The following is a 27,461-nucleotide window of genomic DNA, read 5'->3' on the forward strand; positions in this document are numbered from 1 at the left end:
AACAGCAGCAAACTATAATTCTGCAATTACAAAAGAGCTAAATGGGGATCTACAGTTAAGTTATTCTCATGTTTACAACTATGATTCTGAAACAGATACTACTTCAAAGCAGCTGTTACCAGCTCTTTAGGTTTGGTTTAAAAACACACACATAGTTGCCGGGAGGTTTATAATGTTGTATTCCGTGCACTATTCTGAAAGGGTTCTTCAAGAGCCAAGCAGACCTTAAAAACAGTACTCAGTCCACAAGGCAGTCAGAAAGAGTTAAATTAACTGGGGTAAATAGGATTCCTACATTACATCAAAAGCATATGATATTCTGCAGCAACTGGGAGCATTTTCAGGTTTGGCATGTTGTCCTCTTTACAACTAATTTTATCAGAAGAGTTTAAGAAGGTGGACATTGTACCACTATCAAGTGCATTTAAAAGTGACATGTTTTTGTGCTAATCTGACTCCCCTGAATGACCTAGCTAGTGAACTAGTCACTAGGCAAATCAAGCCTGCAAGAAAGGAAGCCAATATTCAAATTACCATGTTACTGTCCGACCCACAGAATTTATTTTCAACATAAACACATAACCTCAATATGAGATGTCTAACTAAAGCAAGCACCACCAAGACCAAGACAGCATCTCCTCTTCTAAGGTTTAGGTTTTGCCCAGAATTCTTGCTACTTGGAATAGCCCATACCAAGAGTCATTGCTCCCACAACAAAGCCTTGGGCCGCCACGCGCATGTGGATCAGGTGAACAGACATTTTAGTATCGCCCCTGCTCTTCCATTTATATAATCCATATGCAACGATTGCTGCAAAACCTGCCGTTCCAATGGGGACAAATGGTGCCTCTCTAGCTTTTCGGATAAGTTTAGATCCCTGATCTTCATCATATGAAGAAAGAGAAACATCTGTGTCACTTGACATAGTGATTGAAGAATAGACAACTGCACGACGTCGCAGGCTACAACCGGCTTCTCTCCATATAAATTTAAGGTGTTTGTCAATGTCTACGATAAAGCCTGCTAGGATTTTGACTGGGATTGTGTTGAACATCTAGATCAATTTGTAAAGAATTGCCATCACTATTGAGTCTGAGGCACGAATTTGGTACATCCCTCTATTTATTTAGGTCTTTTAAAATTTCTCTCAGAAGTGTTTTGTAGTTTTCAGTAGACAGGCATTGTACATATTTGTTAAGTTTATCACTGTGAAGAAAAGAGTTAACACAGCAGGCCTGAGACTGCTGTCCTTAGAAAGGTCTGCTTGGAACAGAGGCAGGAGTGGCAGCTGCCCCCTCTCCCCTGGGTATGCAACCCTTAGAGATTGCCTCAGAGCCCCCTCCCAGCCAGCGGGGAGATGGACCCCTCCCTTGCTCAGTGCCTCCTGGGTGGGGCCCCTCGCCCCAGGGGGTCTATATATACATTTGGTGAGCCCACCCCTCCCATGTTGCATGCATGCTATACTCTAGAGCCAAAGTATAGCCCTTCCCCCTGTAGCCTCTGCCCTGCCTCCCCCTGCTGGGGTGGTGAGGGGATGACTGAAGTGTCCTCCTAGGTGGATTTTGTGGAGGTGGGAACCGGGGCATTGAGACTCTAAAGCAGTAGACAATTCCCAGATACCATCAGTAGATTTGGAACTGCATTTATTTTTAATTTTATATGCATATATTTTAGGGCTGTAGATTTACTTTCCTAATTTGTTTTCCATAGCTTATTCCTGAGCACAAAATGATAGTAATCGATTTATACATCACCTTTTTGACTTTTCAAAGCCCTTTTACAACTATCGGCATTTTCCTCACCCCGGCCTTTGCCGGTAGTGTTATCTTTTCTGAGAGACAGAGGCCGAGAGAGTTCGAGTGTGAGCTAGGACTAGAGAAACTTGGACCTCCCACGCAAGGCTGGGAGGCAGAAGTTTGGCTGAATGAGTGTTAGTTCCACACGGGGCGGGTGGGCAGGCGGGACACTTAAAACCTGCAGTTACTGAATCCCTTCTCCAGGCGGGTCCTGCCGCAGCTACAGGGGTGCCGGCCCTGCTCTGTCCTTAGGCCTTGTGGATAAGGGAGCGTGGACTATCGAAATCCTCACCTCCTTTTTTTTCTTTTCTTTTTGTTTGGACGTTTTCACAGGTCTCACTTATATCAAAGGGAAAGAATCTTCATTAAAGTCCATATTTCTTCAAAAAAAAAAGAAAAGTCTGCTTGGCCTTGGTTGTCATCTGGACATTTGATTTCGGGAGAGTTCCCATAATTCTCAGAACTGATAAACTGATAAGAATGGCTCACTGTGCCTAAACTGTTGGTTCAAACAACGTGGCTTATGCTGAGCTTCTGAGTTCCTTCTGAGAGTCTGGAATTTTGGTACCTGCTAGGCAGAGAGTGCCTGTATGATCAGCCCCCTATGAGAACCTTGGGTGCTGAGTCTCTAATAATCTTCCTTGACAGACAACATTGCACGTGTGTGGTCCCAACTCATTGCTCAAGGAATTAAGTTCGTCCTGTGTGACTCCACAGGGAAAAGACTCTTGAAAGCTTGTGCCGGGTTGCCTTCACATTTTGCCCCCGAGTCTATTTTCTGTGCTGATCTTGCTTTATATCCTTTCTCTGTAATAAATCGTAGCTGTAAGCAGGAGTATATGCTGAATCCCCTGAATTGTCAAACCTGGGAGTGGTCTTAGGGAGCCTCTGCCATAATCCCTAAGCATTTAAAAAAATTAATTAATTTATTTATTTTTATTTTGGGCTGTGTTGGGTCTTCATTGCTGCGCACGGGCTTTCTCTAGTTGCAGCGAGCGGGGACTACTCTTCATTGCGGTGCACAGGCTTCTCATTGCAGTGGCTTCTCTTGTTGCGGCTTCTACGCGTGCAGACTTAAGTAGTTGTGGCACGTGAGCTCAGTAGTAGCTGTGGCTTGCGGCCTCTAGAGCACAGGCTCAGTAGTTGTGGCGCACGGGCTTAGTTCCTCCGCGGCATGTGAGATCTTCCTGGGCCAGGGCTCGAACCCATGTGCCCCGCATTGGCAGGCGGATTCTTAACCACTGTGCCACCAGGGAAGCCCTATTTATCCATTCTAAATGTAATAGTTTGCATCTACCAACCCCAAACTCCCAGCCTATCCCTCCCCCCACCACCACTTGGCAACCACAAGTCTGTCCTCTATTCTATGTCTGTGAGTCTGTTTCTGTTTTGTAGATAAGTTCATTTGTGTCATATTTTAGATTCCACATATAAGTGATATCATATGGTATTTGTCGTTCTCTGTCTGACTTCACTTAGAATGATAATCTCTAGGTCCACCCATGTTGCTACAAATGACATTATTTCATTCTTTTTTATGGCTGAGCGATATTCCACTGTATAAGTGTATCACATCTTCTTTATCCATTCATCTGTCAGTGGACACAGGTTGCTTCCATGTCTTGGCTATTGTGAATAGTGCTGCTATGAATGTTGGGGTGCATGTATCTTTTCGAATTAGAGTTTTCTCTGGATATATGCCCAAGAGTGGGATTGCTGGATCGTATGATAACTCTGTTTTTAGTTTTGTTTTGTTTGTTTTTTTTTTTTTTAAAGCTTTCACATTTTTTTTTTTTAAAGATTTATTTTTTTGTTGATTGATTGATTGATTGATTGCCATGTTGGGTCTTCGTTTCTGTGCTAGGGCCTTCTCTAGCTGCAGCAAGCGGGGGCCACTCTTCATCGCGGTGCACGGGCCTCTCACTATCGTGGCCTCTCCCGCTGCGGAGCACAGGCTCCAGACGCGCAGGCTCAGCAATTGTGGCTCACGGGCCCAGCCGCTCCGCGGCACGTGGGATCCTCCCAGACCAGGGCGCGAACCCGCGTCCCCTGCATTAGCAGGCAGACTCTCAACCACTGCGCCACCAGGGAAGCCCCTGTTTTTAGTTTTTTAAGGAACTTCCCGTACTGTTTTCCATAGTCACTGCACCAATTTACAGTCCCATCAACAGTGTAGGAAGGTTCCCTATTCTCCACACCCTTTCCAGCATTTATTATTTGTAGACTTTTTAATGATGGCCATTCTGACTGGTGTGAGATGATACCTCACTGTAGTTTCGATTTGCATTTCTCTAATAATTAGCAATGTTGAGCATCTTTTCCTGTGCCTACTGGCCATCTATATGTCTTCTTTTTTTTTAAGTGTTTTTTTTTTTTTAGAAATTTATTTATTTTTTATTTATTTATTTTTGGCTGCGTTGGGTCTTCGTTGCTGTGCGTAGGCTGTCTCTAGTTGTGGCGAGCGGGGGCTACTCTTCTCTGGGGTGTGCGGGCTTCTCACTGTGGCGGCTTCTCTTGTTGCGGAGCATGGGCTTTAGGTGCATGGGCTTCAGTAGGTGTGGCAGGCCAGCTCAGTAGTTGTGGCTCGAGGGCTCTAGAGCACAGGCTCAGTAGTTGTGGCGCACAGGCTTAGCTGCTCCTCGGCATGTGGGATCTTCCCGGACCAGGGCTCAAACCCATGTCCCCTGCACTGGCAGGTGGATTCTTAATCACTGCGCCACCAGGGAAGCCCCCTATATGTCCTCTTTGGATAAATGTCTATTTAGATCTTCTGCCCATTTTTTGACCAGATTGTTTGAGTTGTATGAGCTGTTTGTATATTTTGGAAGTTAAGCCCTTGTCGGTCGCATCATTTGCAAATGTTTTCTCCCGTGCCGTAGGTTGTCTTTTTGTTTTGTTTATGGTTTCCTATGCTGTGCAGAAGCTTATAAGTTTGATTAGGTCCCATTTGTTTATTTTTGCTTTTATTTATTTGGCCTTGGGAGACTGACCTAAGAAAACATTACTATGATTTATGTCAGATAACGTTTTGCCTATGTTCTCTTCTAGGAGTTTTATGGCGTCATGTCTTATATTTAAGTCTTTAAGCCATTTTGAGTTTATTTTTGTGTATGGTGTGAGGGACTGTTCTAACTTCATTGATTTACATACAGCTGTCCAGCTTTCCCAGCACCACTTGCTGAAGAGACTGTCTTTTTCCCATTGTATATTCTTGCCTCCTTTCTCTAAGATTAATTGACTGTAGGTGTGTGTGTTTCTTTCTGGGCTGTCTATTCTGTTCCATTGATCCATACATCTGTTTTTGTCCCAATACCACTCTGTTTTGATCACTGTTGCTTTGTAGTATGGTCTGAAGTCTGGGAGGCTTATGCCTCCTGCTTTGTTCTTTTTCCTCAGGATTGCTTTGGCAATTCTGGGTCTTTTATGGTTCCATATAAATTTTAGGATTGTTTTTTCTAGTTCTGTGAAAAATGTCATGGGTAATTTGATAGGGATCACATTAAATCTGTAGATTGCTTTGAGTAGTATGGCCATTTTAACAATATTAATTCTTCCAGTCCAAGAACATGGGATATCTTCCCATTTCTTTGAATCATCTTCAGTTTCCTTTATCAGTGATTTATAGTTCTCAGCATATAAGTCTTTTGCCTCCTTGGTCAGGTTTATTCCTAAGTTTTTTTTTTTTTTTTTATGGGATTTTTAAAGTGATTGCTTTTTTACTTTCTCTTTCTGATATTTCATTGTTAGTATAAGGAATACAATAGATTTCTGTATGTTAATCTTGTATCCTGCTACCTTGCTGAATTTGTTTATCAGTTCTAGTAGTTTTTGCGTGGAGTCTTTAGGGTTTTCTATATATAGTGTCATGTCATCTGCATATAATGACAATTTTACCTCTTCCCTTCCAATTTGGATACCTTTTATTTCTTTTTCTTGTCTGATTGCTGTTGCTATGACTTCTAATACTATGTTGAATAGAAGTGGTGAGAGTGGGCATCCTTGTCTTGTTCCAGATTTTGGCAGGAAGGCTTTCAGCTTTTCGCCATTGAGTATTATGTTGGCTGTGGGTTTGTCATAAATAGCTTTTATTATGTTGAGATATGTTCCCTGTACAGTAAGTCTCCTACATACAAACCTTCAAGTTGTGAACTTTCAAAGACGCGAACGTGCATTCACATGTCCAGTCACGTAAGTTAGTTCACGTGTTTGGCATACTTTGTCACGCGTGTGCATCCTCTACAAATGGTTGTGCTTTTGTGCACTTTACTGTACAGTACTGTATAGATTATAGTAGTACAGTAGCTTTATTTCAAGCCCAGGATGTCTGGAAGCAACCGTAAAAACGACGGTGTGTAGCTGGTACTGCTATGAAGTGCCAAGCGATAACGATGGAAACGAAAGTGAAAATAATTGAGAGGGTGGAGTGACAAGAGGAAGAAGAAGTAACTGAAGAACCAAAGAGATTCACGATGCAGGAAATGGCAAGGGCATTTTCTTTATTTGAGGAGACACTGTTAGTTTTTGAGGCACAGGACCCAAACGTAGAATGGTACACGAAGGTTGTAGCAGCCGTTCAGAATGCAATCCAGTCATTGCATGTCTACCGTGTCATCTATGATGAGAAAAAAAGAGCTGGATCACTGGATCGTTTTTTCAAGAGGGTAGATAGAATTGAATCCAGCAAGGAACCAGAGCCTGTGCCATCAACGTCAGGTGTGAGTGAAATTGCAGCTTGCCTTCCATCTCCTATTGCTGACGATCCTTCGGCTCTACCATTTCCCACCTCCTCTCCCTCCTCCAGTCTGTAACTCTTCTTGCCTGTTCACTTGATGCCAGCCCCTGTATGCCAGCTGTTGTACTGTACTACTGTACTTTTCAAGGTACTGTACTGTAAGATTAAAAATGTTTTCTTTATTTTTTGTTTGTTTTTTAATGTATTATTTGTGTGAAAAGTATTATAAACCTATTACAGTACAGTACTATATAGCCAATTGTGTTAGTTGGGTACCTAGGCTAACTTTGTTGGACTTACAAACAAATTGGACTTAAGAAGGCGCTCTCAGAATGGAACTCGTTCGTATGTAGGAGACTTACTGTATACCCACTTTGGTAAGAGTTTCTACCATTAATCGATGTTGAATTCTATCAGAAGCTTTTTCTGCATCTATTGAGATGATCATGTGGTTTTTGTCTTTTCTTTTGTTGATGTGGTGTATCACATTGATTGATTTGTGTATGTTGAACCATCCTTGTGACCCTGGGATGAATCCATCTTGATCGTGGTGTATGATCTTCTTTATGTGTTGTTGGATTCAGTTTGCTAATATTTTGTTGAGAATTTTTGCATCTATATTCATCAAAGATATTGGCCTATAATTTTGGTAATGTCTTTGGTTTTAGTATCAGGGTGATGGTGGCTTCATAGAATGACTTTGGGAATGTTCCTTCCTCTTCAATCTTTTGGAATAGTTTGAGAAAGATAGGTATAAGTTCTTCTTTGTATGTTTGGTAGAATTCCCCAGTGAACCATGTGGTCCTGGACTTTTATTTGCAGGGAGTTTTTTGTTTCTTGGTTTTTTTAAATTACAGATTCTATTTCACTTCTAGTGATTGGTCTGTTCAAATGATCTATTTCTTCTTGATTCAGTTTTCATGGGATGTATGCTTCTAGAAACTTGTTCATTTCTTCTAGGTTGTCCAATTTGTTGGCATATAATTGCTCATAGTATTCTCTTATTTTTTTTGTATTTCTGCAGTATTGGTTGTTATTTCTCCTCCTTCATTTCTTATTGTGTTTATTTGGGTCCTCTCTCTTTTCTTCTTGGTGAGCCTGGCCAGAGGTTTGTAAATTTTGTTTACCCTTTCAAAGAACCAGTTCTTGATGTTATTGATTTTTTCCTGTTGTTTCTTAAATCTCTATTTTATTTATTTCCTCTCTGATTGTTATTATTTCCTTCCTTCTGCTGACTTTTATTTGTTTTTGTTTTTCTAATTCTTTTAGGTGGTAGGTTAGGTTGTTTATTTGAGATTTTTCCTGTTTTTTGAGGAAGGCCTATATTGCAATGAGCTTCCCTCTAAGGACTGCTTTTGCTGCATCCCATAGATTTTGTATGGTTGTGTTTTCATTGTCATTTGTCTCAAGGTATTTTTTAATTTCTTCTTTGATTTCATCATTGACCCATTGGTTTTTTAGTAGCATGTTGTTTAGTCTCCATGTAATCGTTTATTTCTTGTTTCTCTTTCTATGGTTGATTTCTAGTTTCATGCTGTTGGGGTCAGAAAAGATGCTTGAAATAATTTCTATCCTCTTAAATTTGTTGAGGCTTGCTTTGTGTCCTAGTATGAGGAAGTATGACCATATCTTAATTAATTATATCTGCAATGACCTCATTTCCAAGTAAGGTCACATAATGAGGTACTGGGGATTGGGACTTCAACATTTGAATTTTTAGGGGACACAATTCAATTCATGACAGTGGGCTCTTAAAAAATTGGAAAATTTTAGACGTAAGCATAACCTTCTTTTTGTGTCAGTTTTGGTAGATTGTGGGTTGATGTCCTATTGCTTGGGGAAATTTTCAGGCGTTATCTCTTCAGACATTACTTCTCCATTCTTTCTCTCTTCTCCTCTGGGACTCTACATATGTGTATTTTTTACTTATCTCCCACCTATTCTACTATTTCCTCTATCCATTCTTTTTTTCCCTTTGTAAGTTTGGATATTTTCTATTGACCTTTCAGTTCACTGATCCTTTCTTCTGACTTGGCTAATTGGCTCTTAAACCCATCTATTGAATTTTTAGTTTCAGTTAATTGTATTTTTCCATTCAAGATGCTCAGTTTGATTCTTTTTATAGAATTCAATTCGCTGGGAAATCTCCATATTATCTTCCATGTTTCTCCATTTCCCCCTGCATTTTGCTTAACATATCAATCATATTTATTTTAAAGTCCTTTTTTGCTATCTCCCATCTTTGAGTCACTTTTAGGTCTGTTTCTGTCATCTCATTTTTCCTCTTGGTTTTCAGTCATATAGTTCTGTCTTTTGAAATGCCTAGCAATTTCTAACTGACAGTTTGTGTATTAAAAGACTGTAGAGGTTCTGGGTGATGTTATCCTCTTACAGGAAGATAGAGTCCGCAGATAAAGTGGGGCCAATTACGTTCAGCCCTTGGGGCAGAGCTGAGGCAAGTCCGGGTTATGGCTTTGGTAAGGCTGTTCTTAAGCCTCCCTGATAGTTGAGAGCCTGCAGTTTCGCCAAGGCTCCTTCCCCTGGTAGGTCCTAAATGCTAATTCTTGTTTCCTCAGCACAACCTCTCTAAATCCCATAGCTGTAACTCTTCCCTCACAGCCGCAGGGTCTCCCTTCACATTTATTTTTGCTTTCCGGCTCAGTTATTTAAAAGTTTAAAAGTATTTTATCTGGCAGTTTTATGTGTTAAGAGTAGGAGTCAGGATCCCGGGTCAGTCAGTCCGCCATCCTGATGGGAAGTCCTCTGAAGGTATTTAAGCAGGGACATGCCATCATCTCTTTGTCTGTGGTGCTGAGGATGGTTTGGGTCTGCTCAGAGGTGGTCATGGCCTTGACTCGAGAGAAGGGCATAGGTGAGAGAGGCACTTGGAAGATACCACCCAAAATGCCCCAGGGTCATCATAGCAGTTGCGGTGGAGAGGAGGATTCTGAACCTGGTGCTAGAGCCCTCCCATATCCAGGAAGCTGCTGGATACCAGCGAAAAGCAGACCGGAGTGGGATGAAGGAGAGGAGAGGGTGCAGGTTTCAAAGGAGGAAGTTGCTGCACAAGAGCCCGAAGGTTTGCGGGGGTGGACATGTGGGTGACCTTGTGAACTGGGTCCCGGGGGATGAGGGCCCACGGGGAGAAGAGGCCTTTTTTAGCAGTGAAGGTGGGAGTTGAGAAGTTGTGGGTGTGCATGTGTGTGTGTGTTTGTGGTGGGTGTTGTTTGCATCTGGGGCGTTCTGAAAGGTCTCCAGTGCCTGACAAGCCTGAGACGAAGAAGACGCTCAGGAACACAGAACGTTTGGCGGCAGACGGGCCAAGCCATGCTGCTGCCCGGGGTGCAGCGTCTAGGCCCCGATGGGGAAGGGCCGCCTTGGGAGCTACAGCCCCGGGACCAGGCCTGCACCCATGCCTCCCCTCCCAAGCGCCCTCTGCTCCCCAGGCCCGGCCCTCCCTGCCGCCCCATCACTGTGGTCCTCGCCGATTTTCCTGCCTTTATTCAAACCACTTCTGGGCTCTTCCCTGGAAAACTCCAGTGGCTTGTCACTGCCTGAGAAAGAGTTCAGACTCGAGCTTTACATCCACAGCTGTCACACCCGACCTCGACCCCTCAACTCTCCCACATCCTCTTTCCTCCACCTGGCTCCCCCAAGTGGGCCTCCATGCATGTCCTGGGCTTTCAGTTTTGCTGCCTGCACTCCTGAAGTGCCTCCTGCTGATGCTGATGCTGAGCCAGAGTCCAGAAGTCTGCAGCGTTCTCTGCCCCGCTCTTGGGGCAGTTGGTGCCTGTGCGGCTCGTGCCACGTAGAGTTCATCCGCTCATTCCACGGTCGACACCAATGGCACACCCACTCTGGACTGGATGCTGGCCTGGGTGTTAAAAGGCACAGGTCACAGTCCCCGTCCTGAAGGCACGTCCAGCTCTGAGATGCCGACAGTAGCCCTGGTGAGCAGGGCAGGTGGCACAAGGCATCTGTGGGTGTGCTGAGTGAGCTGGGGTCCTGGGCTGGCCTCTCACCGTGGTTTTCAGCAGGCACCAGTGATTGTGTTGCTTTTTTGCAGGGCAGGGAATGTGACGGAGACCTTGTGTCGTTTAAACTTTTTTTTCTTTATAAATTTATTTATTTTATTTTATTTATTTTTGGCTGCGTTGGGTCTTCGTTGCTGCGTGCGGGCTTTCTCTAGTTGTGGTGAGCGGGGGCTACTCTTTGTTGTGGTGCGCGGGCTTCTCATTGCGGTGGCTTTTCTTTTTTGTGGAGCACGGGCTCTAGGCGCGCGGGCTTCAGTACTTGCAGCACGTGAGCTCAGCAGTTGTGGCTCACGGGCTCTAGAGCGCAGGCTCAGTAGTTGTGGCGCGTGGGCTTAGTTGCTTCACGGTATGTGGGATCTTCCTGGCCCAGGGCTTGAACCCATATCCCCTGCATTGGCAGGCGGATTTTTAACCACTGTTCTACCAGGGAAGTCATGTGTCGTTTAATCTTGAAAACAAGAATGGACTTAATGATTACTCACGTAAATAAACATTTTCGATTGAAGAATAAATTAGTCCACCTCATATAGTGGCCTTAGTATAGCGAGCTGTGTCAAGGCTCCAGAGGAAGCCCACTGGACAACCTGTGGCTGAACAGGTCAGGCTTACTGCTCACTGCGGCAAGGTGGGGGGACCACAGGAAGGGGGATTGGAAGGACTTCCTGTGGGACTTGGCTTGTTTGGGTGAATTGGGGTGGGCTTAAAGAAGCAGTGCTTTGCTTGGGATTCCATGCTGTCCGGAAGGGGAGTCATCCTGTGACTGGGTATCTCAACACCTCTTCTTTGGAAGGGGGACGGACTAGGGCCCAGCTAAAGCTGTCCATTCTGAAGAGCCAGCGGCTGCTCAGATTAGGCAGGACAGGATGCACGCAGTAGGTCTTCTTTATGGCTTGGACAATGCCTGCCTCTGGTCTGTGTTCAGACATGATTACAGAAGAGTCCTCTCCTCTTGACCCAATCCGGCACAGAGGGGCCTTGCCTGATGCAGATCTGCATGTGAAACTGCATATTCTAAACAGGAGACCACCAGGGCCTGTATCTGAGTGTGCCAGGCTGGCCCCTACGACACCAGGACCTCGCTGATAGGACCAGGGCAGCTCCTGGATGTTGGGGGCTGTTTCTTTCCTCATCTGAACAATCTCCCCTGCTGACCTCACAACTGCTGTGTCTCCTTCTACATACTCATCCACCCGGTCAAATCACAAGCTGCCCCTTTTCTCCTTCCCAGGGGGACACAGCAGACAGCAGGCCAAACTCCACTGGCAGAGATGCCCTGCCCGCCTCGACCGGGCCCATCCTGAGCCCTCTGTGGCACTGCCAGCTGCCCCAGCCCCGAGCCCCACCTGATCTGCTCCTATCTGCACATCTCATCTGCTTCCTCCCTGCTTTCTTCTGTTGGCACCCACCCCTTCTCCTGGACATTCTCTTGCCGGACGCATCTTCCTGAACCCACAGCCAGCTGTGGCTCCTGCCAGAGTCCCCTTCACCGGCAGGACAGGTCCAAGCCCTCACCCATGTGCAGCCCTGGCCTTCCCTCCCACGGCGGCCTCTGCTCTGCGTGCGTCCCCCAGCTTCCCGGCCCCGCCCTGGCCCACACCTCCAGCCCCTTGTTGTCCCCAGGGAGCCTCCCCCAAGGATTAGCTCAGCCAAGAGTTTGTCCCCCTTGAATTCCCTGAGAAAACACTGTCCCTGCACATTTCGCTTGGCATTTGTCCTGAGCTGCTTCTCTTGCCTCTACTGGTGTTTTCTTCAACCACATGACTGCTCCGTGTTTTCTCCCCTGCGTGAAATCCTCACGGGTCTGTGAGCTACCACGGAGCAGGTTCCCGTGTGCTTGGAGCGCCTGCAGGCAGGGTACCTTGGATGAGGAGCCGCACCTGCTCGAGGAGAGGTGGGGAAGGGGAGCCGCGTCGCCTGCCCGGCGCTCGGCAGGCGAACAAAGCAGAGTGACTAAGGGTAGCCATGTAGCGTGAGGTGGTCTCCAGGAAGGGCCCAGGTGGCTGGGAAGGCGGTGTGCGTTGGGCCTGGGGAAGTGGGGCCCACTTGTGGCTCAGGCCGAGCAAGGTCAGGCCTTGGGTTGAGGAGCTCGGGGACAGCGGAAGGCCAACTCGAGCAGCCATCAGGGAAGGTGGACTTCATCCCGCGGGCAACCACCAGGCGGGTGGTGTGATCAGTGTGTCGGAAGCACACCTGGCAGCTGGGCAGAGGCTTGGTGGAGGTGAGCTGACAGGTGAGCACGAGGAGGGTGGGGCAGGATGAGCGAGGGCAGAGAGGACAGACCCGTTTCCGGCCCGGGGGTCGGGTGGACGCCGACGGAGCTCACGCAGGAGCAGCAGGTACGGGGCGGGGCAGGCCACAGCCGAAGTGCCCGCGGGCACTGGCTCGCAGTGTGGGGTCCCTTCAGAGATGCTGGGGCGCCGGCGCCAGTTAAAGGAGTGGGTTGATGGGCTGGCGGGTAGGAGGTGGGAGAGCCCTGGATAGCGGGCCCTGTGGGGGAAGGCCACAGTCAGGAGTGTCCACTGGGGGGCTAGGAGCTCAGGAGAGCTCAGGGCAGGGAGGTGCTCAGAGCGACTGAGCCCCGGGCAGCGGAGGGACCCCTGTGTGGGAGGATGAGGATAAGGACAGCTGGCTGACCTCCGAGTGCACATCCCAGGGCCAGGGGTGGGTGGGGCGGGCTCTGGAGTTGGCACAGCAAGAGCCACAGGGGAGGACGCGCAGGACCAGCTGAGGCTGAGGGCCACGGGAGGGTGGGGCCTGGAGAGCTGCGGAAGGTGCCAGGGGCAGGCCAGGGGCCCTCAGTCTCCAGCCAGCTCTCCCCTGGGGGCTCCGGTGTGCAGGTTTCTCAGGGGGAGGGGGGAGGGGTGCGGAGGGCCTTCATCTGAGCCAGGCCTGGGCCGTGCGTCAGGTGCCCACTGATGGGCTCCCTGGGGGCCCTTCAGAGCCAGAGGAGCAGGACAGGCCTGCCTGGGGGCGGTCAGTGACCTGTGCCGCTGCCCATCAGGCCCGAGGCGAGATGATGAGGGTGTCGCGGCCCCCGCCCCATCATGCCGTGCAGTTCCCAGGCACGAGTGGCAGACGTCGTGTGACCCAGGCACCACGCGTAACCACCGGGAGCCTTGGGGTCCCCGTCCGTCAGCTGCGAATCCCGGCATACAGCTCCTGACGTGGCTGGGAAGATTGCAGCAACGGAGGTGGAAGCGCGGCGAGAGGAAGATTAGCTGCTGTCGTTAACCTCCACCACCTCCACCCCGAGCCAAGCCCCACCGTTGACGCCGGTCCTGCTCACTGCCTCACTCTGGCAGTGCCCAGACCCCTCCCCACCTTGTGGAGGAAGTGGCAGTGACGAGAGAGTGACGAAGGGAATACAGAGCGCGGCAGGTCCCATTTATTGTAATTTTAAAGACAGCAGAATGAGAGGAAGGCGTCCTCCTCCCCTGAAACATACCCGTCCTCTCTGCCCTCAGGGCCCAGCATAGGGACGAGACCCTCACACCCCGCAGGTCCCCCGAGGGCAGCACTCCAGTGTGGGGCTGGGGAGGGGAAAGGGATACTTTATGCCAGGCGGGGGAGCTGGGACAGGAGGGGAGACGTGCACCCTCACCTCTTGGCTCCATCCCTCTCCCCTGGGACCTGGTGTTGCCCCCAGACCTGGGGTGGGCTGGCAGACAGGGCTCATGCAACACTGAGTGGGCAGGAGGTGGCACGGAAACCCGGCCCCACTGCCCTTTGGCAGGGCGGGAGGGCTAGAAGGGGCCATGCTGGCCACAGCGGGTCCAAACAGAAGTGTCTGCAGTGTACACACAGGAGGGTTGGAGAGGGGCTCCCTCTGTCCCAGGCTGCGCACAGGGATGAGAGAGGGGAGGTACAGGGGAACTGCCACGCTGGGGACAGGGTCCAGGCCAGCCATGCCACCTGAGTGGGGCCCTGCGTGTGCCAGGCGCTCGGGCTACTCCTTGGCACGGCCGATGAGGGTCAGGATGTACAGGAAGATGTTGATGATGTCCGTGTACAGGTTCAGCGCGGCAAACACGTACTCCTCCGGGCTCAGGGACAGCTGCTTGTTCCCCAGCAGCAGCTGGGTGTCCACTGCCAGGAACTGCGGGTGGCAGCACGGTCACGTGGAGAGACATCCCCCCCCGCCCAGCCTCCCGCCCACGCCGCCCGCCCCCACCACTCACGCAGGTGAAGAGCAGAGCGCCGAGCGAGGCGTACACGATCTCCAGGATGCGGTTCCGGACAAAGATGCAGAGGACGGCGAAGACGACGAGCACCACCATGCTCACCAGGAGCACGCCCATGCACGAGGTGAAGTCGTAGCGGGTCTGAGGGCACAGGGGCGGACAGGAGGCCCTGCGTGCCGCAGCCTCGCAAGGCGTCTGGGCCCCCGGGGCCGGCGGCCCTGCCCTGGGGGGCCCCTTACCTGCATGGAGAAGATGACCACCGTGAAGCAGACGGTCGTGGTGATGCCTACGGCCATGATGACCGCCTCAGTATTGTAGAAGCTGGCGATCATGCCCACCATGTAGGACAGGCTGACGGTCAGGATCGACTGAGGGGAGACGGAGCCTTGAGCACGTGGAGCCGCTGCCGCACTCCCACCCCCACCCCCGTTCCCCTCTGTCGCTCCGAAGCGTGAGTCATGGGGTGTGAAGGCCTGGCCCTGGGGGCCAGGGGCTCAGGGTCTGGGGGTTACCAGTGCAACGAGGTTCCAGGGGTGCTTTCGCCGGAAGTCCCCACAGCAGCTGAGGACAATGAGGGAGATGAAGAAGACGGCGTAGGAGACGTAGTAGGTCCAGACGTTCTCCCGGACAAAGCCCTTCACCTCCCCGACGAAGGTGAACACGGCCACGGTGGACAGAGTCACGGACAGCTGCAGCGTCAGCACCAGGAACACCTGGGGAGGGAGGCGGCTCAGAGCTCCGGCCAGCACAGCTGCCCACGCCCTCCCCAGCCCCTGTGGCCCACCTTCCGGATGAAGGCCTGCCGGATGCTCTTGTCGTCCCAGTTGGTGGCAGGGAAGTCCTGGTTGTCGTAGTAAGATGGGGGACCCTCCTCGTGATAGTTCCCATGCTGAGGTGCTGAGGAGCAGGACGGGCTGGGTCAGCGCCCCTTACTGGTGCCAGGAGCCCCTGCCCTCCCCCTGCCCTCCCCTGCCCCTGCCCCTGCCCCTGCCCCTGCCCCACTACTCACAGCCAGAATCCTGTGCCGGGAAGGCCTGTGGTTGTCCATAGGGGTTGGGGGGAAAGGGGCTCTGTGGATACGGCCCCTGAGGGTAGCCCCCTTGGGGGTAGGGGCCCTGAGGGTAGCCTCCTGGGGGATAGGGGCCCTGGGGGTAGCCTCCTGGGGGGTAGGGACCCTGAGGGTAGCCCCCCTGGGGGTAGGAGCTGGGGCCCTGGGGATACCCTGGCTGGCCATAGGGGGAAGGCTGGAATGGGGGCTGTGGGTAAGGGGCCCCTGGGTAGGGAGGCAAGGAGGGCTGTGGCCCCCCAGGGTATCCAGGGTTGGGGGGAGGATAGCTGTCCCCGGACACCAAGAAACTCTTTTCATGGGACATGGCCTCAGGTTCTGTGGTCTCCCCCTAGAGGACAGAGAGAGAACAGTTAGCCCTGAGGTGACAGGAACCAGCCAGGGGCCTCTCCACCTGCTACCAGGAAACGGGACGGAAGGAGGGGGTTTCGTGACCTTTGCCCCAGGGCTGTCTGGAACCCGAGCTGGGGGGCCAGGAGAGGCGGGTGGGTATCGGGTGGCTGGGCGTGCGGCTTCAGGAGGGGCCAATACAGGCCGACCCCAAAGATGGAGGAGGGGATGGACGAGGGGATGATTTTGGCAGCCTCGGGATTTTGGGCTTCTGTCGTTTCCTGCAAGCAACTGGAGGGGCCGTCTCACCGCTGCTGGCCTCTCCGGGTCAGAGTTCAGCGCGGGTCGGTGCTGGGGGCGCGGTCGGGGAGGTGCGGGGGTGTGCCCGGACCCTCCCCTTCACATCCCGCCCCTTAAGCAGCTTTAAGGGGCCAGAGCCGGCGGCTATTTCTATCCCAGGAAATCCCCACGCCATCTGTGACCAGCCAGAACCCTGACCCCCCTCCAAGAGCAGGGCCCGAGCGTCCCTCGCTCCCGGGGTGGGGGCAGCAGGCCTGGATCGGCTGCCGGGGTGCCTGCCAGCGGGGTACGCCAGGAACAGCGGGTTGCGGGGGGGTGGGGGGGTGGGGGATGGAAGCGACCAGAGGGCGTGCGGGGGAACAAAGCGGACGTGGGGGCGAGGCGGGCGGTGGTGGCGGCCACGGAACCCGCACCGAGGGCGGGGTGGGCCCTCCTGCCCGTTCGGGGAGCGCTCGGACCGCCCGTCCGCCTGTCGCCGCAGTGCGCCGCCCCCGCCCGCCCTGGGCCCTCCGGCTCCGCGGCCCCGCCGCCACCGCCCCCCGGCCCCCGCGGGCCGCGCGCCCGGCCGGACCGACCGACTGACCCACCGCAACGCCTGTCTGCTGCGCAGGGCCCGCGCGGGGGCGGCAGCGGTCGGCCGGCTGAGCGAGTAGACACGCTGCTGGGCTTGGGCCGGGGACTCACCAGTCGCGCGAGTCGCCTCAGGCCTGGGCGCCGGGTGTCCGCTGCGCGGCCGCGCGGTCGACGGCCGCTGTGCCCGCGCCCGCACCCGCACCCGCACCCGCACCCGCTCCGCGGCCGGCTGGGCTGGGCCTGCGCCTGCGGCTCGGGAGACGCAGCGGGGCCTTGTGACGGGGCGGGGCCGGCGGCGCGGGGGCGGGGCCGTGGGCTGGGCTCCGCGGGGAACGCGGGGGCTTCTCCCGGATGGACCCTGCCCGACTGGGTCGCCCTGCTGGCTTCTTTCCGAGCCCCAGGCCCGAGACCCGAGTCCCGTACTGTCCGCTGAGGGGTGGCCTTGGGCCGTGAGGGCTGTAGACCTCTGGAGGCTGAGACCTAGCCTCTCCAATTTGGGTCAGGGAATTTTGAGAAATTTATTCTTAAATCTGGGATTTGCTAAGTCTGACAAACACTCTCCATCCCTCCTTGGCCTTAAAACTCCGCTTCCCCTATTCCAAATCAAGAGGCCTAATTGTTTAAATGCTCTATCCTCTCTATGAAACCAGTCCAGGTCCCTACTAGACCGGTTATCCTTACTTGTCTTTATCACAGAACCACAAAGCTGTAAGGGTGGCATTCTTAGCCCTGTTTCGCTGCTAAGGGGCTGAGGCTTAGAGATGCCCCAGGACTGGAGGCCAAGTTAAATTCCCTCGGCTTCAGCGGTCCTGAGGAAGTGCTGCCTGCCACCGCCAGGGACATCCCTGCAACGTGGTCTCCTGGAGCCCTCTGCAGGAGTGCCTCTCCACCTGGGGCCTGGGGATCTTACTGTACTTTCCGGCCTTTCGGATAGTGGCCTCTCCCAGGCCCAGCAGTGATTGGGAAGAGGCTCTGTCCTGTGCAGCTGGTGTGTGCTGGTTCGTCGTTGAACAGCAGGCCCCAGGGAGGGGAAGCCCTGATCTGTACCTTTGCACTTGTCCTTCACATAAATACCCCATCCCGGCTGATTTCAAGCGACCACCAGTTTAACAACTGATTCACAAAGATTCCTGAAAATTGAACAATGTAGTCATGATGTGAGTTGCTCCAGCACACTGCCGCCTGTGGTAGCAGGGATTGGTGTAATAAGTAAATTATACAGTATGTTAGAAGATGATGAGTTCTGTGAGAGGAGAAAATATAGAGCAGGCAGGGGTGACTTCAGGTTTTGTAGAACTAGATGCTCATACAATTTGAGGGGTCTTTTTGAAGAAAAATAATTTAAGATGACAAATGTGAAGTTGAGGCCAGGGCCCTAGGAGGGGCCCATGCAAGTCACAGTTCCTTGAAGAATTTTAGGTTCAACTTGAATCTGCCACCAAGAACCTGGTAAGGTGAATCAGGGGGAGGGTTGGCCAGGTGGCTCTGTAAGAGAGGCTGGTCTGGGAAGAGGGAAGGGCCAGTGCAAGGGCATTGGGGTGGGAGGGTCTGCTGCACTGGATGACGGCGGACGGGGGATGCAGGAGGGATGCGGCAGAAGGGACTGGGGCCCGGTCAGTCCAGCCTGGCAGGTCCTCCAAAGGACTTTGGCTTTACTGTGGACCCAGCTGTAGCAGCTGTCGGTGCCACTTATAAGGCTCACCCTGCCCTCTGTTGAGGATGGACAGTGTGAGTGGGCAGGAGTGGCAGAGAGAGATCAGTTAAGAGGTCAGAGTAGTGACCCAGGCAAGAGATGATGGAGGCTCAGATCAGGGTGGGGGCAGCCAGTGTGCTGGGTGTACAGCTCGGGGCACAGACTGGACAGGTCCTCAATTCCTTGGAGAAGTAGCAGGGGCAGAGGCTGGGTTTTAGTGGCTGAGGGATAAGTGGGAGGTGCGAGATGGAGAGCAGTGGGGGGCACAACTCTCTGAGAGGCTGGAAGCCAATGGAGCACAGGCAAGGGGGGTACTTGGCGGCGAGAGGGATTGTGGATTGTAAAGGTGCAGCCGAGCATGAGGCTCTGCGTCCCCTCTGTCCCCTCTGTCACGGGGATGCGCTGCAGCAAGGCCCGTGAGCACAGCATCAGCCCCTTCTGGGGTCAGCCTTGGTGCCGCCGCCACCTCTGAGGACAGCGTAGGCTGGGGAGGCGGGGGTGGGGGGGTGCGGTGGGGGCGGGAAGGAAGGCTGTGCTGGGATGGAAGCTCTCATAGATCAGGAGTGGGAGCTGCGGACCCACCCTTGCGGGGTGGGAGGTCGGTCACCTGTATGTTGTTTAAGGGTGAGTGCGGTGCCGTTGCCCAGGTTGCTGGGGAGAGTTGAAAGCCAGCCTTAGCCGGGCCGGCCAGGGCCCCAAGGTGCTCGTGCAGTGGGGGAGGGTAACACGGAGGCTTGAGGTCTTGAGTGGAGGGCGATGATTCGAGTCCCCCGTGTGGATTTACTAGGGAGGGCCGTGAGGTTCACAGGGAAGGGCCGGTGGGAGTGGAGGACCGCGAGCGGACACTCCCCCCACCCTGCCAGCCGCTGGGCTGAGGTCAGACAGATGGGGCGGGTGGGCTGGGCAGAGGGCTGAGGAGCTGGGGGTGGGGCTGGAAAGTTCTGCAGGAGGGGCCTGAGAAGGGAAGCACCTGAGAGGCAGCCACTCGGCCCCAGCACTGCGGGCCCCTCCCTCCCTCCGACGGTTTCACTTTTGTTTTCTTTTCCCAGCGCTTCGGCTTCAGGGCGAAGGGGAAGGAGTCCGGCGGAAGGCCTGGACTGCGGCGGCCCAGGCAGCCGGGGGAGCGTGAGTGCGGGATGTGGGCCAGCCCCACAGTGAGGGGGGTGCCAGGGAACGCTGCCCAGGGGCCTGCGAGGGGTGAGGCGGGGCTGTGGGCTGCTACCCCACCTGCTCCTCCAGCCCAGGCTGTGATGATGGACGAGGAAGAGGCAGAGCTGAGGGCAGCAGTGGAACTCAGAGGCCTGCCCCCCGACGTCCCAGACGAGCTGCTCACACTCTACTTCGAGAACCCTCGAAGCTCTGGGGGTGGCCCGGTGTCGAGTTGGCAGAGACTTGGCCGCGGGGGCATCCTCACCTTCCAGGAGGCTGCAGGTGAGGGGACCCACGCAAAGGGGCAGCCTGGGCCCCCATCGGCCGCCGGCCCTGACACCCCTCCCCCTGCCTGCAGATGCAGCGAGGGTCTTGGCCCAGGAGGAGCACATTCTGCACGGCGCTCGGCTGAGCCTGCGGCCAGCCCCACCACGCGCCCCTGCGCGCCTGCTACTCCAGGGGCTGTCTGCTGGCACGGGACCCCGGCGCCTGGAGCAGTACGTCCAAGCCCTGCTTTGTGCCGCAGGGCAGCCGGTGCAGCCGTGCCGTGCCCTGGCCAGTCCCCGACCAGACCGGGCCCTGGTGCAGCTGCCCAAGCCCCTTTCAGAGGCAGGTGAGAGGCGGGATTGGGGTGGACGTGCCTTTCAGGGGAGATGCCCCGAGCTGACTTGCACCCTCCCCACAGAAGCCCGCGTCCTGGAAGAGCACGCCCAGGCCCTGAGCCTGGAGGGGGCCGAGGTCTCCCTGGCCTGGGTGCCCCAGGCCCGGGCGGTGCGTGTCATGGGGGGCAGCCCCCCTGCAGACCTGCTGCTGCTGGAGCTGTACCTGGAGAATGAGCGCCGCAGTGGCGGGGGGCCCCTGGAGGGCGTGCGCAGCCTGCCAGGGCACCTGGGCACCATCGCTTCCTTCCAGCAGTGGCAGGGTGAGTGGGGCTGGACAGGGCAGCCCACCCTCCCTATGCCTTGGAGCCCTGACGACTTCTGTCCTTTCCCTTCCTCCAAGTGGCCGAACGGGTGCTGCAGCGGGCCCACCAGCTGCAGGGTTCAGAGCTGAGCCTTGTCCCGCACTACGATGTCCTGGAGCCCGAGGAGCACAGCGAGCACACCAGTGGAGGGAACCGCTTGGCCGAGTTGGGGCCTGGGGCCCCCAAGCCTGCTCTCCTGGAGGCTGGAGGGCCAGCAAGGGCACAGAATTGTGCAGGGAATGTGACATTGGGCTCTGAGGAGGCACCGGGGCAAACAGGAGCCTCTCTGAGGACAGGTCCTCTCTGGGACAGGTCCTCGCTGGGACAGGCCAGGCCAGTCAGCTCAGGGCCCGTGGGGTCTTCAGAACAGGAGGGGCTGGTGAGCCCAGGGCCTACGGGGTCTCCAGGCCCAGGGGAGATCGCCGTGGAGTCTCTGGAGCAGGTGGCGTCGATGAGCCTGGGCCCTGTGGGGTCCCCGGGGCAGGAGGGCCTGGTGGAGACAGTGCTGCCGATGGAGCTGGGAGCAATGCGCTTCCTTCAACTCTATCATGAGGACCTTCTTGCTGGCCTAGGAGACGTCGCCCTCTTCCCGCTCGAGGGATCAGATATGACTGGATTTCGGGTACGCGACCCCTGAGGATTCCTCACCTCTACTACTGGGGGCTCTGGCTGCCTTTCCTGTGCCCTAAACCTGCCAACTGCTCCTCCTCACCCTGCCCCATGGTCCTGCAGCTCTGCGGAGCCCTCGCCCCATGCCAGGCAGCCGAGGAGTTTCTGCAAAGTCTGCTGGGCAGCGTTAGCTGTCACGTGCTGAGCCTGAAGCACCCAGGCAGCGCCAGGTTCCTGCTGAGCCCAGAGGGGCAGCGCCTTCTGCGGGGGCTGGAGGCTCAGTTCCAGTGCGTCTTTGGGACAGAGCGTCTGGCCAGGGCTGCCCTGGACACAGACCCGGGAGAGGTAGACATGGAGCCCTCCCCTCCCCTCTCCTCCCCTCTTTCGCACCTCAGTCCCCCGTACCTCCTCCACCCTTGCTCAGAGGCCTGGGAGGGGTATGTGTCCGGGGGGTACTGGCATTCTTTCCCAACAGGTGGACCCCACTGAGGCCCTACAGGCCCTCCCTGGCCACTCCCACACCCTGTGGCCTCCAGACAATATGGACGGTGACCAGGAGAATATGAGCCTAGGTAGGGCTCCCTGGGGACCCTGGCACATCCTGCGGCCCTTTCTTGACCTCACTCTGCTGCTCTGCCCTGTGACCATATACCCTCTAACCCCCCTCCACCTTCCACGCGTCCCCTGACTAGTCCTCTCCTCAGCCCCATTCTGGCTGGACTTGACCCCTGACCCAGTGCCTCTCCCTGTCCCCAGAGGAGGTCCGAGAGCTGCTGGCCGCCCTGGAGGGCCTGGACGGGGAAGACTGGCTGCCCCTGGAGCTGAGGGAGGAGGAGCCTGAGGGGCAGCCGGAGGAGGAGAAGACTCCCAGGGCTGGGGAGGGGCCCGTGGCCCCCAGCACCGGGGCGCCCGGGCGGCTGGAGGAGGAGGCCGAGCTGCAGCTGGCTCTCTACCGGTCACTGGAGCCACAGGGCCAGGTGGCCGAGCGGGAGGAGGCTGTGGCGCTGCAGCGGGCCCTGGCCCTCTCCCTGCTGGAGCCGCCCCCGCTGCAGGAAGAACAGGAGCTCCGGGGTGGGGGGCCTGGTAGCTGGGCCCAGCTGGAGGTGCATGCGGCCTTTGAGCAGGATATGGATGAGCTGGACCAGGCCCTAGAGGCGGCCTTGGAGGTGCACCTCCGGGAGGAGACGGTGGGGCCCCAGGGCTGCGTGCTGCCCGCGGAGCTGTGCACCCGCCTGGAGCGGCGCCACGGTGTGAGTGTTGCCCTTCGTGGTGACCGCACCGTCCTCCGTGGCTTTGGGACCCAGCCCACCCGTGCGGCCCGCCACTTAGCAGCGCTGCAGGCTGGCCCCCGGGATCAGAGCTTGGCCTTTCCCTTGGCGGCTTCGGGCCCCACTCGTGAGTCTGCAGCCCGCGCGGGGGAGGGCAGGGTGGACCGGTGCCCCAGGTATGGCCCGCACCCCCTTTCTCTCTGTGTGTCAGTGCCACAGCAGAGGCCGAGGGAGCCCTTGGGCAGGCTGGAGTGCGTGGCCGAGAGCAGCAGTGAGTTCCAGACGGTAGTGCAGGCCTTCTACGACACACTGGACGCTGCCCACGGCAGGATCCATGTTGTCCGGGTGAGTCCACGCCCTGCCTTGCCAGCCCCTGGCCTCCTGGGCTCCTGGCACCATTTTTGCCTTGCAGAGCCTGTGGGCTATCACTCTTGCCTACGTCAGGATTGGCTGGCCAGAAGCTGCCCAGCAGGCTGAAAGCTGTCGGGGGCAGGGGAGCAGCAGGGCTCCGCAGCCCCGTTCCCTGCCCGAAGGGTGTTCACGAGTGTGCGGCCCGGGAGGCAGAAGGCTGTAGAGCTTAGGGGGTCCCAGCACAGGTCCCCACTTCGCCGGTTCCAGCCCGATGCCTCCACAGTTTCCTCCTCTAGAGCATGGGGTGGTGATGCCATCTCGTGGCTACTGTGAGGATGACTCATTCCAGCAGTTGTTCCGGGTGCTGTTCTGGGGCCCGGCTGCCTCCCAAGGGGTCTGCTCCAGCAGGAAGAGGGCTGGCTGCAGCGAGGCAGCCTCTTCGTACATTTTCACTTGTTGAATGTGGCAACTCTGAGCACGGTTGGGTTGCGGAAAGGGCCGGGCACCACGGGTGGGGGACCCGAATGAAGCTCTGGGAGCCCCAGGAGCCCTGGCCACCCAGGCAGGTGGGAAGCAGAGACTGAGAAGGAGGGGCTCGGAGGCGGGGCGCTGGAGGCAGCGAGGGCCAGAGTGCCTGCAGGGCCAGAAGGAAGGACTGAGGAGGGGCCGTGTGCCAGGCAGGGGCGGAGAGTGACTGGGAGGTGAGAGCTGGGCTCACGGCGCGGGTGAAGCCAGGTGGCCCTCTTGACTGTTGACGCGCCGACTTGTGGGTGGGTGGGCCTGGGGGCAGGGGGCGGTGAGCAGCAGTAGCAACCCGGATCTGGTCAGATGCGCAGAACCTCAGGCCTTTCCCAGACCAGGGGCAGTCCGCCACCAGCACCGCCACCACCGCTTTCCTGGGGATGACCCCTGTAACTCTGGGTGGACTTAGCAGCTGTCACTTCTGCACTTGGCGAGAGGAGGACGCCCTGCACTCACGCCCCGTGCTCCTCCCGAGGCTCTGTTAGTCACGTGCGCTTGATTCTTCTAGCAGGACCTTTGTGACTTTACGTGGTACACTTGAGTCTTTTTTCCACTTAACGATTTTAGAGACTGTTTCTTGCCTCCCTGCACGGAAGATCAGGAGAATGGGCTTCCCTTCCCCCCTTTCACCTCCTCCTCCCTCTTCCATCTCACAGTTTGGCCAGTGACATTATTTTGAAGTTGGCAAGGTTGACAAACAAACGTCATCTTCTATTCTGCATGGCATGCTTCTATTCCAAGCATGAAGCTCCATGCTCGGGCCATAGGTTGATCGATATATAATGACCATGAAAAAATATTTACCACTGGACCAGAGAGGAAAGGGGGAAATGAAAAACCTAGTTATTTAAACCATGTTGCATGAAAGAGAATATTCTAGGATTCAAGGACTAATGGCTCTTTTTTTTTTTGATAGACTTATTTTATTTATTTATTTTTTAGGCTGCGTTGGGCCTTCGTTGCTGTGTGTGGGCTTTCTCTAGTTGCAGTGAGCTGGGGCTACTCTTCGTTGCAGTGCACGGGCTTTTCATTGAGGTGGCTTCTCTTGTTGCGGAGCACAGGCTCTAGGCCTGCAGGCTTCAGTAGTTGTGGCATGTGGGCTTCAGTAGTTGTGGCTGGCGGGCTCTAGAGCGCAGGCTCAGTAGCTGTGGCACACGGGCTTAGTTGCTCCGCGGCATGTGGGATCTTCCCGGACCAGGGCTTGAACCCGTGTCCCTTGCACTGGCAGGCGGATTCTTAACCACTGTGCCACCAGGGAAGCCCAACTAATGGCTCTTGATTTTGTTTACTTTCTTTCTTTTTCTCTGTGGTGCTTGGCTGCTGGCTTACTCTTGGTGACCCTGTCACCTTCTTGCATAGATTCCTTTTCTGTGTAGTAAAAGTATCTCCTTGAGTGAGTAGTCAACATTTTGAACTTTTAAATGGATTTTGCCTTTTGCAATTAGAAGTAATTTGCAACTATAGTTTGATATTGGTATTTTTTTCAAACAAAAGATGCTATGTGTTTATTAAGACATTTCTGTTAACTTAAGCACAGCTGGTTCTTGCATACCTTAATCTGTCCTTATTTTGTCCTCACCATTAATAGTTTGGCTGGATATAGGGTTCAAGATCAAAATATGTTTTCCTTCAGATCTTTGAAAGACTTAACTCTTTTTCTTTCCTCCTTAAAATTTTTTGTTCTTGGAAAGGCAAGAAAAAAAAAATCCTTCTATGGTCTCTTAGCATCCAGTATCGCTGGTGAGGACCCCAGTATGAAAACGTGAGGTTTTTTTCCATGTCTGTATGTCGACTTTGGGGTGTGCGTGTGTGTGTGTGCACGCGTGCATCTGGACGCTTGTAGACTTTTCTTTCACTTTGAAGGTTGAAGTTTTCCCAGCAGGTAGGTGCCTTTCCACATTGTCTTTGGCATTTTATGGCAAGATCCTTTCCATCTGAAGATGCTGGCTTCAGCTCAAACTGTCTTCCATTAAGTCCTCACTTGCTCCCATCACCTGTTGGGTGTCTTCTTGTGGAGTTCCTACGACTCAGATCTTAGAGCTCCTCCCCCCTCCCTCATCTGTCCTCTCACAGTTCCCAACTCTTTTCTCTGGCTCTGCACTCTGAGTCCCTTCCTGAACTCCATCTTCATCATCTTATTATTATCCACACCCACTGGATGCAGTTCAGCAATTCCATTCTCAATGTAAGAACTCTCTAATTTTCAGACTGTTTCTTTTTCACAGTAGGTAGTCTTGTTTCCTGGATATAATATTCATTTGCATCCCTCTGAAGTGACTAGTTAGAATTTCTTTAGAAACTTTTTGGGTCCCTGAGCTGGCTCCTCTTCGGTTGACTACTGGGTTGGTCACCTTGGTCTCCCATCACTGAGAGGTCCGGGGCATCTCCTGGCGTTGGGAGTGAAGTCCTGCGGGCAATGCAGGCGGGGGGCTCAGCTTTTCTCTGCAGAGGCCTGGCTGTGGGTGCAGGGTTCTGGTGAGTGGATGGGTTGCCTACCTGCAGACCCCCTGGAAGCCCTCCAATGCCACTTGGGGCTCGGTGGAGGTGGCGAACGTCCGCCTAATGTCTGCTACTGGGCAGAGCATGACAGGAGCTGTGAGGTCTCCCCAGGCCCTGAACTCCTCCAGGAGAGGGCTCTTGATTTCCGGGCTCAGCCCTGCCCTGTGGCCCAGGGGATACAATAGCCTGGCTCTGACCAAGGCCGCCCGCAGGTGGAGCGTGTGTTGCACCCGCTGCTGCAGCAGCAGTATGAACTGCACCGGGAGCGCCTGGAGCAGTGCTGTGACCGGCGGCCGGCCGAGCAGGTCCTGTACCACGGCACGTCGGTGGCCACCGTCCCAGACATCTGCGCGCACGGCTTCAACCGCAGCTTCTGCGGCCGCAACGGTGAGGCCTGGGGCCCTGAAGGGGCTTGGTCTCTGCCCACCGTAACCACCCTGACCCCCGTGCCTCCCTCCCCCCGCCGCAGGCACGCTCTACGGACAGGGCGTGTACTTCGCCAAGCGCGCCTCCCTGTCGGTGCTGGACCGCTACTCGCCCCCCGACGCCGAGGGCCACAAGGCGGTGTTCGTGGCGCGGGTGCTGACCGGCGACTACGGGCAGGGCCGCCGCGGGCTGCGGGCACCCCCCCCGCGGCCCCCCGGCCACGCGCTCCTGCGCTACGACAGCGCGGTGGACTGCCTCCCCCGGCCCAGCATCTTCGTCATCTTTCACGACACCCAGGCGCTGCCCACCCACCTCATCACTTGCAAGCACATGTCTCGGTCTCCCCCTGGAGACCCCCCTGGGCTCTTGAGCAACTCCCCAGCCACCTAATCTTAGAGGCCCCGCCCCCTCGGCCCAGCCGCTGGCCTCCTGCTCCCCAGGCTCCCCGCTCCGCACAGCCCCACCGCACCCTTCCCCGCCCGAGCTGCCCCCGGGGGCGCCCCTGCCTCCTGCAGTGGTGCCCATACGGGCGGCCGGACGAGGAGGGCTTGGGCAGGGTTCCCCGCCCCCCCCCACCCTCGGGCTGGCCCAACCACCAGGGGTCAGCAGAGCCCAGGAGGAGGGGGGCCGGCCCTCGCCCGAGCGCGACTGTGTTGTTTGAATAAATGTGTACGTGAAACCAGGCGGGGGGACCTGCTGGAGCTTCGGGTCCGACCTGTTTGGGGGGTGGCTAGGGGCGGGGGCCGGGGCGCAGAGTCCGTTGGTGCTTTGGGGCAGCCCTGGGCAGCCGGTCGAGGCCAGACCCGGCCCGCACCCGAGCGACCCCGCGTCGCCTTAGTGTCACGCACGCTCCGCTCCCCTAACGACGTCTCCTTGCCGACCGGCCCGCCCTCCGCGCGGGGACGGGGCCGTGCCGGGCGGTGGGGGTGCGCGCGGGGAACGGTACCCGGGAGAAGCCGCGCTCGCGC

At 55.2% G+C, this 27,461-nt stretch overlaps 3 protein-coding genes across 4 annotated transcripts; 1 reads left to right on the plus strand and 2 right to left on the minus strand.

Moving 5' to 3' along the window:
- Nucleotides 1-208: 208 nt before the first annotated feature.
- On the minus strand, nt 209-940 carry LOC118883611 (HIG1 domain family member 1A, mitochondrial-like). Its single transcript, XM_036830617.1, has one exon. It carries the CDS (start codon nt 923-925, stop codon nt 674-676), a length of 252 nt encoding a protein of 83 aa, XP_036686512.1. The 5' UTR covers nt 926-940; the 3' UTR covers nt 209-673.
- Nucleotides 941-13,929: 12,989 nt separating this feature from the next.
- On the minus strand, nt 13,930-17,258 carry GRINA (glutamate ionotropic receptor NMDA type subunit associated protein 1). Its single transcript, XM_036830615.1, has 7 exons — nt 17,124-17,258; nt 15,753-16,140; nt 15,528-15,640; nt 15,256-15,456; nt 14,983-15,111; nt 14,741-14,884; nt 13,930-14,658 (listed from the first exon to the last, which is right to left on the minus strand). The coding sequence occupies exons 2-7, from the start codon at nt 16,114-16,116 to the stop codon at nt 14,509-14,511; spliced, it is 1,101 nt and encodes a 366-aa protein (XP_036686510.1). The 5' UTR covers nt 16,117-16,140; nt 17,124-17,258; the 3' UTR covers nt 13,930-14,508.
- PARP10 (poly(ADP-ribose) polymerase family member 10) lies at nt 16,247-27,045 on the plus strand. 2 transcript variants are annotated; one of them, XM_036830613.1, is made up of 12 exons: nt 16,247-16,725; nt 19,755-19,830; nt 19,950-20,136; nt 20,213-20,467; nt 20,540-20,776; nt 20,857-21,440; nt 21,551-21,772; nt 21,903-21,999; nt 22,184-22,822; nt 22,907-23,040; nt 26,280-26,454; nt 26,537-27,045. In XM_036830613.1, exons 3-12 carry the CDS (start codon nt 19,956-19,958, stop codon nt 26,881-26,883), a joined length of 2,871 nt encoding a protein of 956 aa, XP_036686508.1. In that variant the 5' UTR covers nt 16,247-16,725; nt 19,755-19,830; nt 19,950-19,955; the 3' UTR covers nt 26,884-27,045. The 2 variants fall into 2 exon arrangements, with proteins under 2 accessions (XP_036686508.1, XP_036686507.1); XM_036830612.1 differs by lacking the exons at nt 16,247-16,725; nt 19,755-19,830 and having other exon boundaries at nt 19,868-20,136; nt 22,184-23,040.
- The last annotated feature ends 416 nt before the right edge of the window (nt 27,046-27,461 follow it).

This window comes from Balaenoptera musculus, chromosome 17 (assembly GCF_009873245.2).
Source record: "Balaenoptera musculus isolate JJ_BM4_2016_0621 chromosome 17, mBalMus1.pri.v3, whole genome shotgun sequence".
Lineage (NCBI taxonomy): Eukaryota > Metazoa > Chordata > Mammalia > Artiodactyla > Balaenopteridae > Balaenoptera > Balaenoptera musculus.

Excerpts from the sequence above, each read along its gene's own strand:
- PARP10 (XM_036830612.1), top strand. The coding sequence starts at position 19,956 with ATGATGGACGAGGAAGAGGCAGAGCTGAGGGCAGCAGTGGAACTCAGA. Across the intron at positions 20,468-20,539 it reads CAAGCCCCTTTCAGAGGCAG|AAGCCCGCGTCCTGGAAGAG; the intron begins GTGAGAGGCGGG and ends CCCTCCCCACAG. Across the intron at positions 21,773-21,902 it reads TGGACACAGACCCGGGAGAG|GTGGACCCCACTGAGGCCCT; the intron begins GTAGACATGGAG and ends CTTTCCCAACAG.
- GRINA (XM_036830615.1), bottom strand. The coding sequence starts at position 16,116 with ATGTCCCATGAAAAGAGTTTCTTGGTGTCCGGGGACAGCTATCCTCCC. Across the intron at positions 15,457-15,527 it reads GGCAGGCCTTCATCCGGAAG|GTGTTCCTGGTGCTGACGCT; the intron begins GTGGGCCACAGG and ends CTCCCTCCCCAG. Across the intron at positions 15,112-15,255 it reads CCTGGAACCTCGTTGCACTG|TCGATCCTGACCGTCAGCCT; the intron begins GTAACCCCCAGA and ends GTCTCCCCTCAG.
- LOC118883611 (XM_036830617.1), bottom strand. The coding sequence starts at position 925 with ATGTCAAGTGACACAGATGTTTCTCTTTCTTCATATGATGAAGATCAG.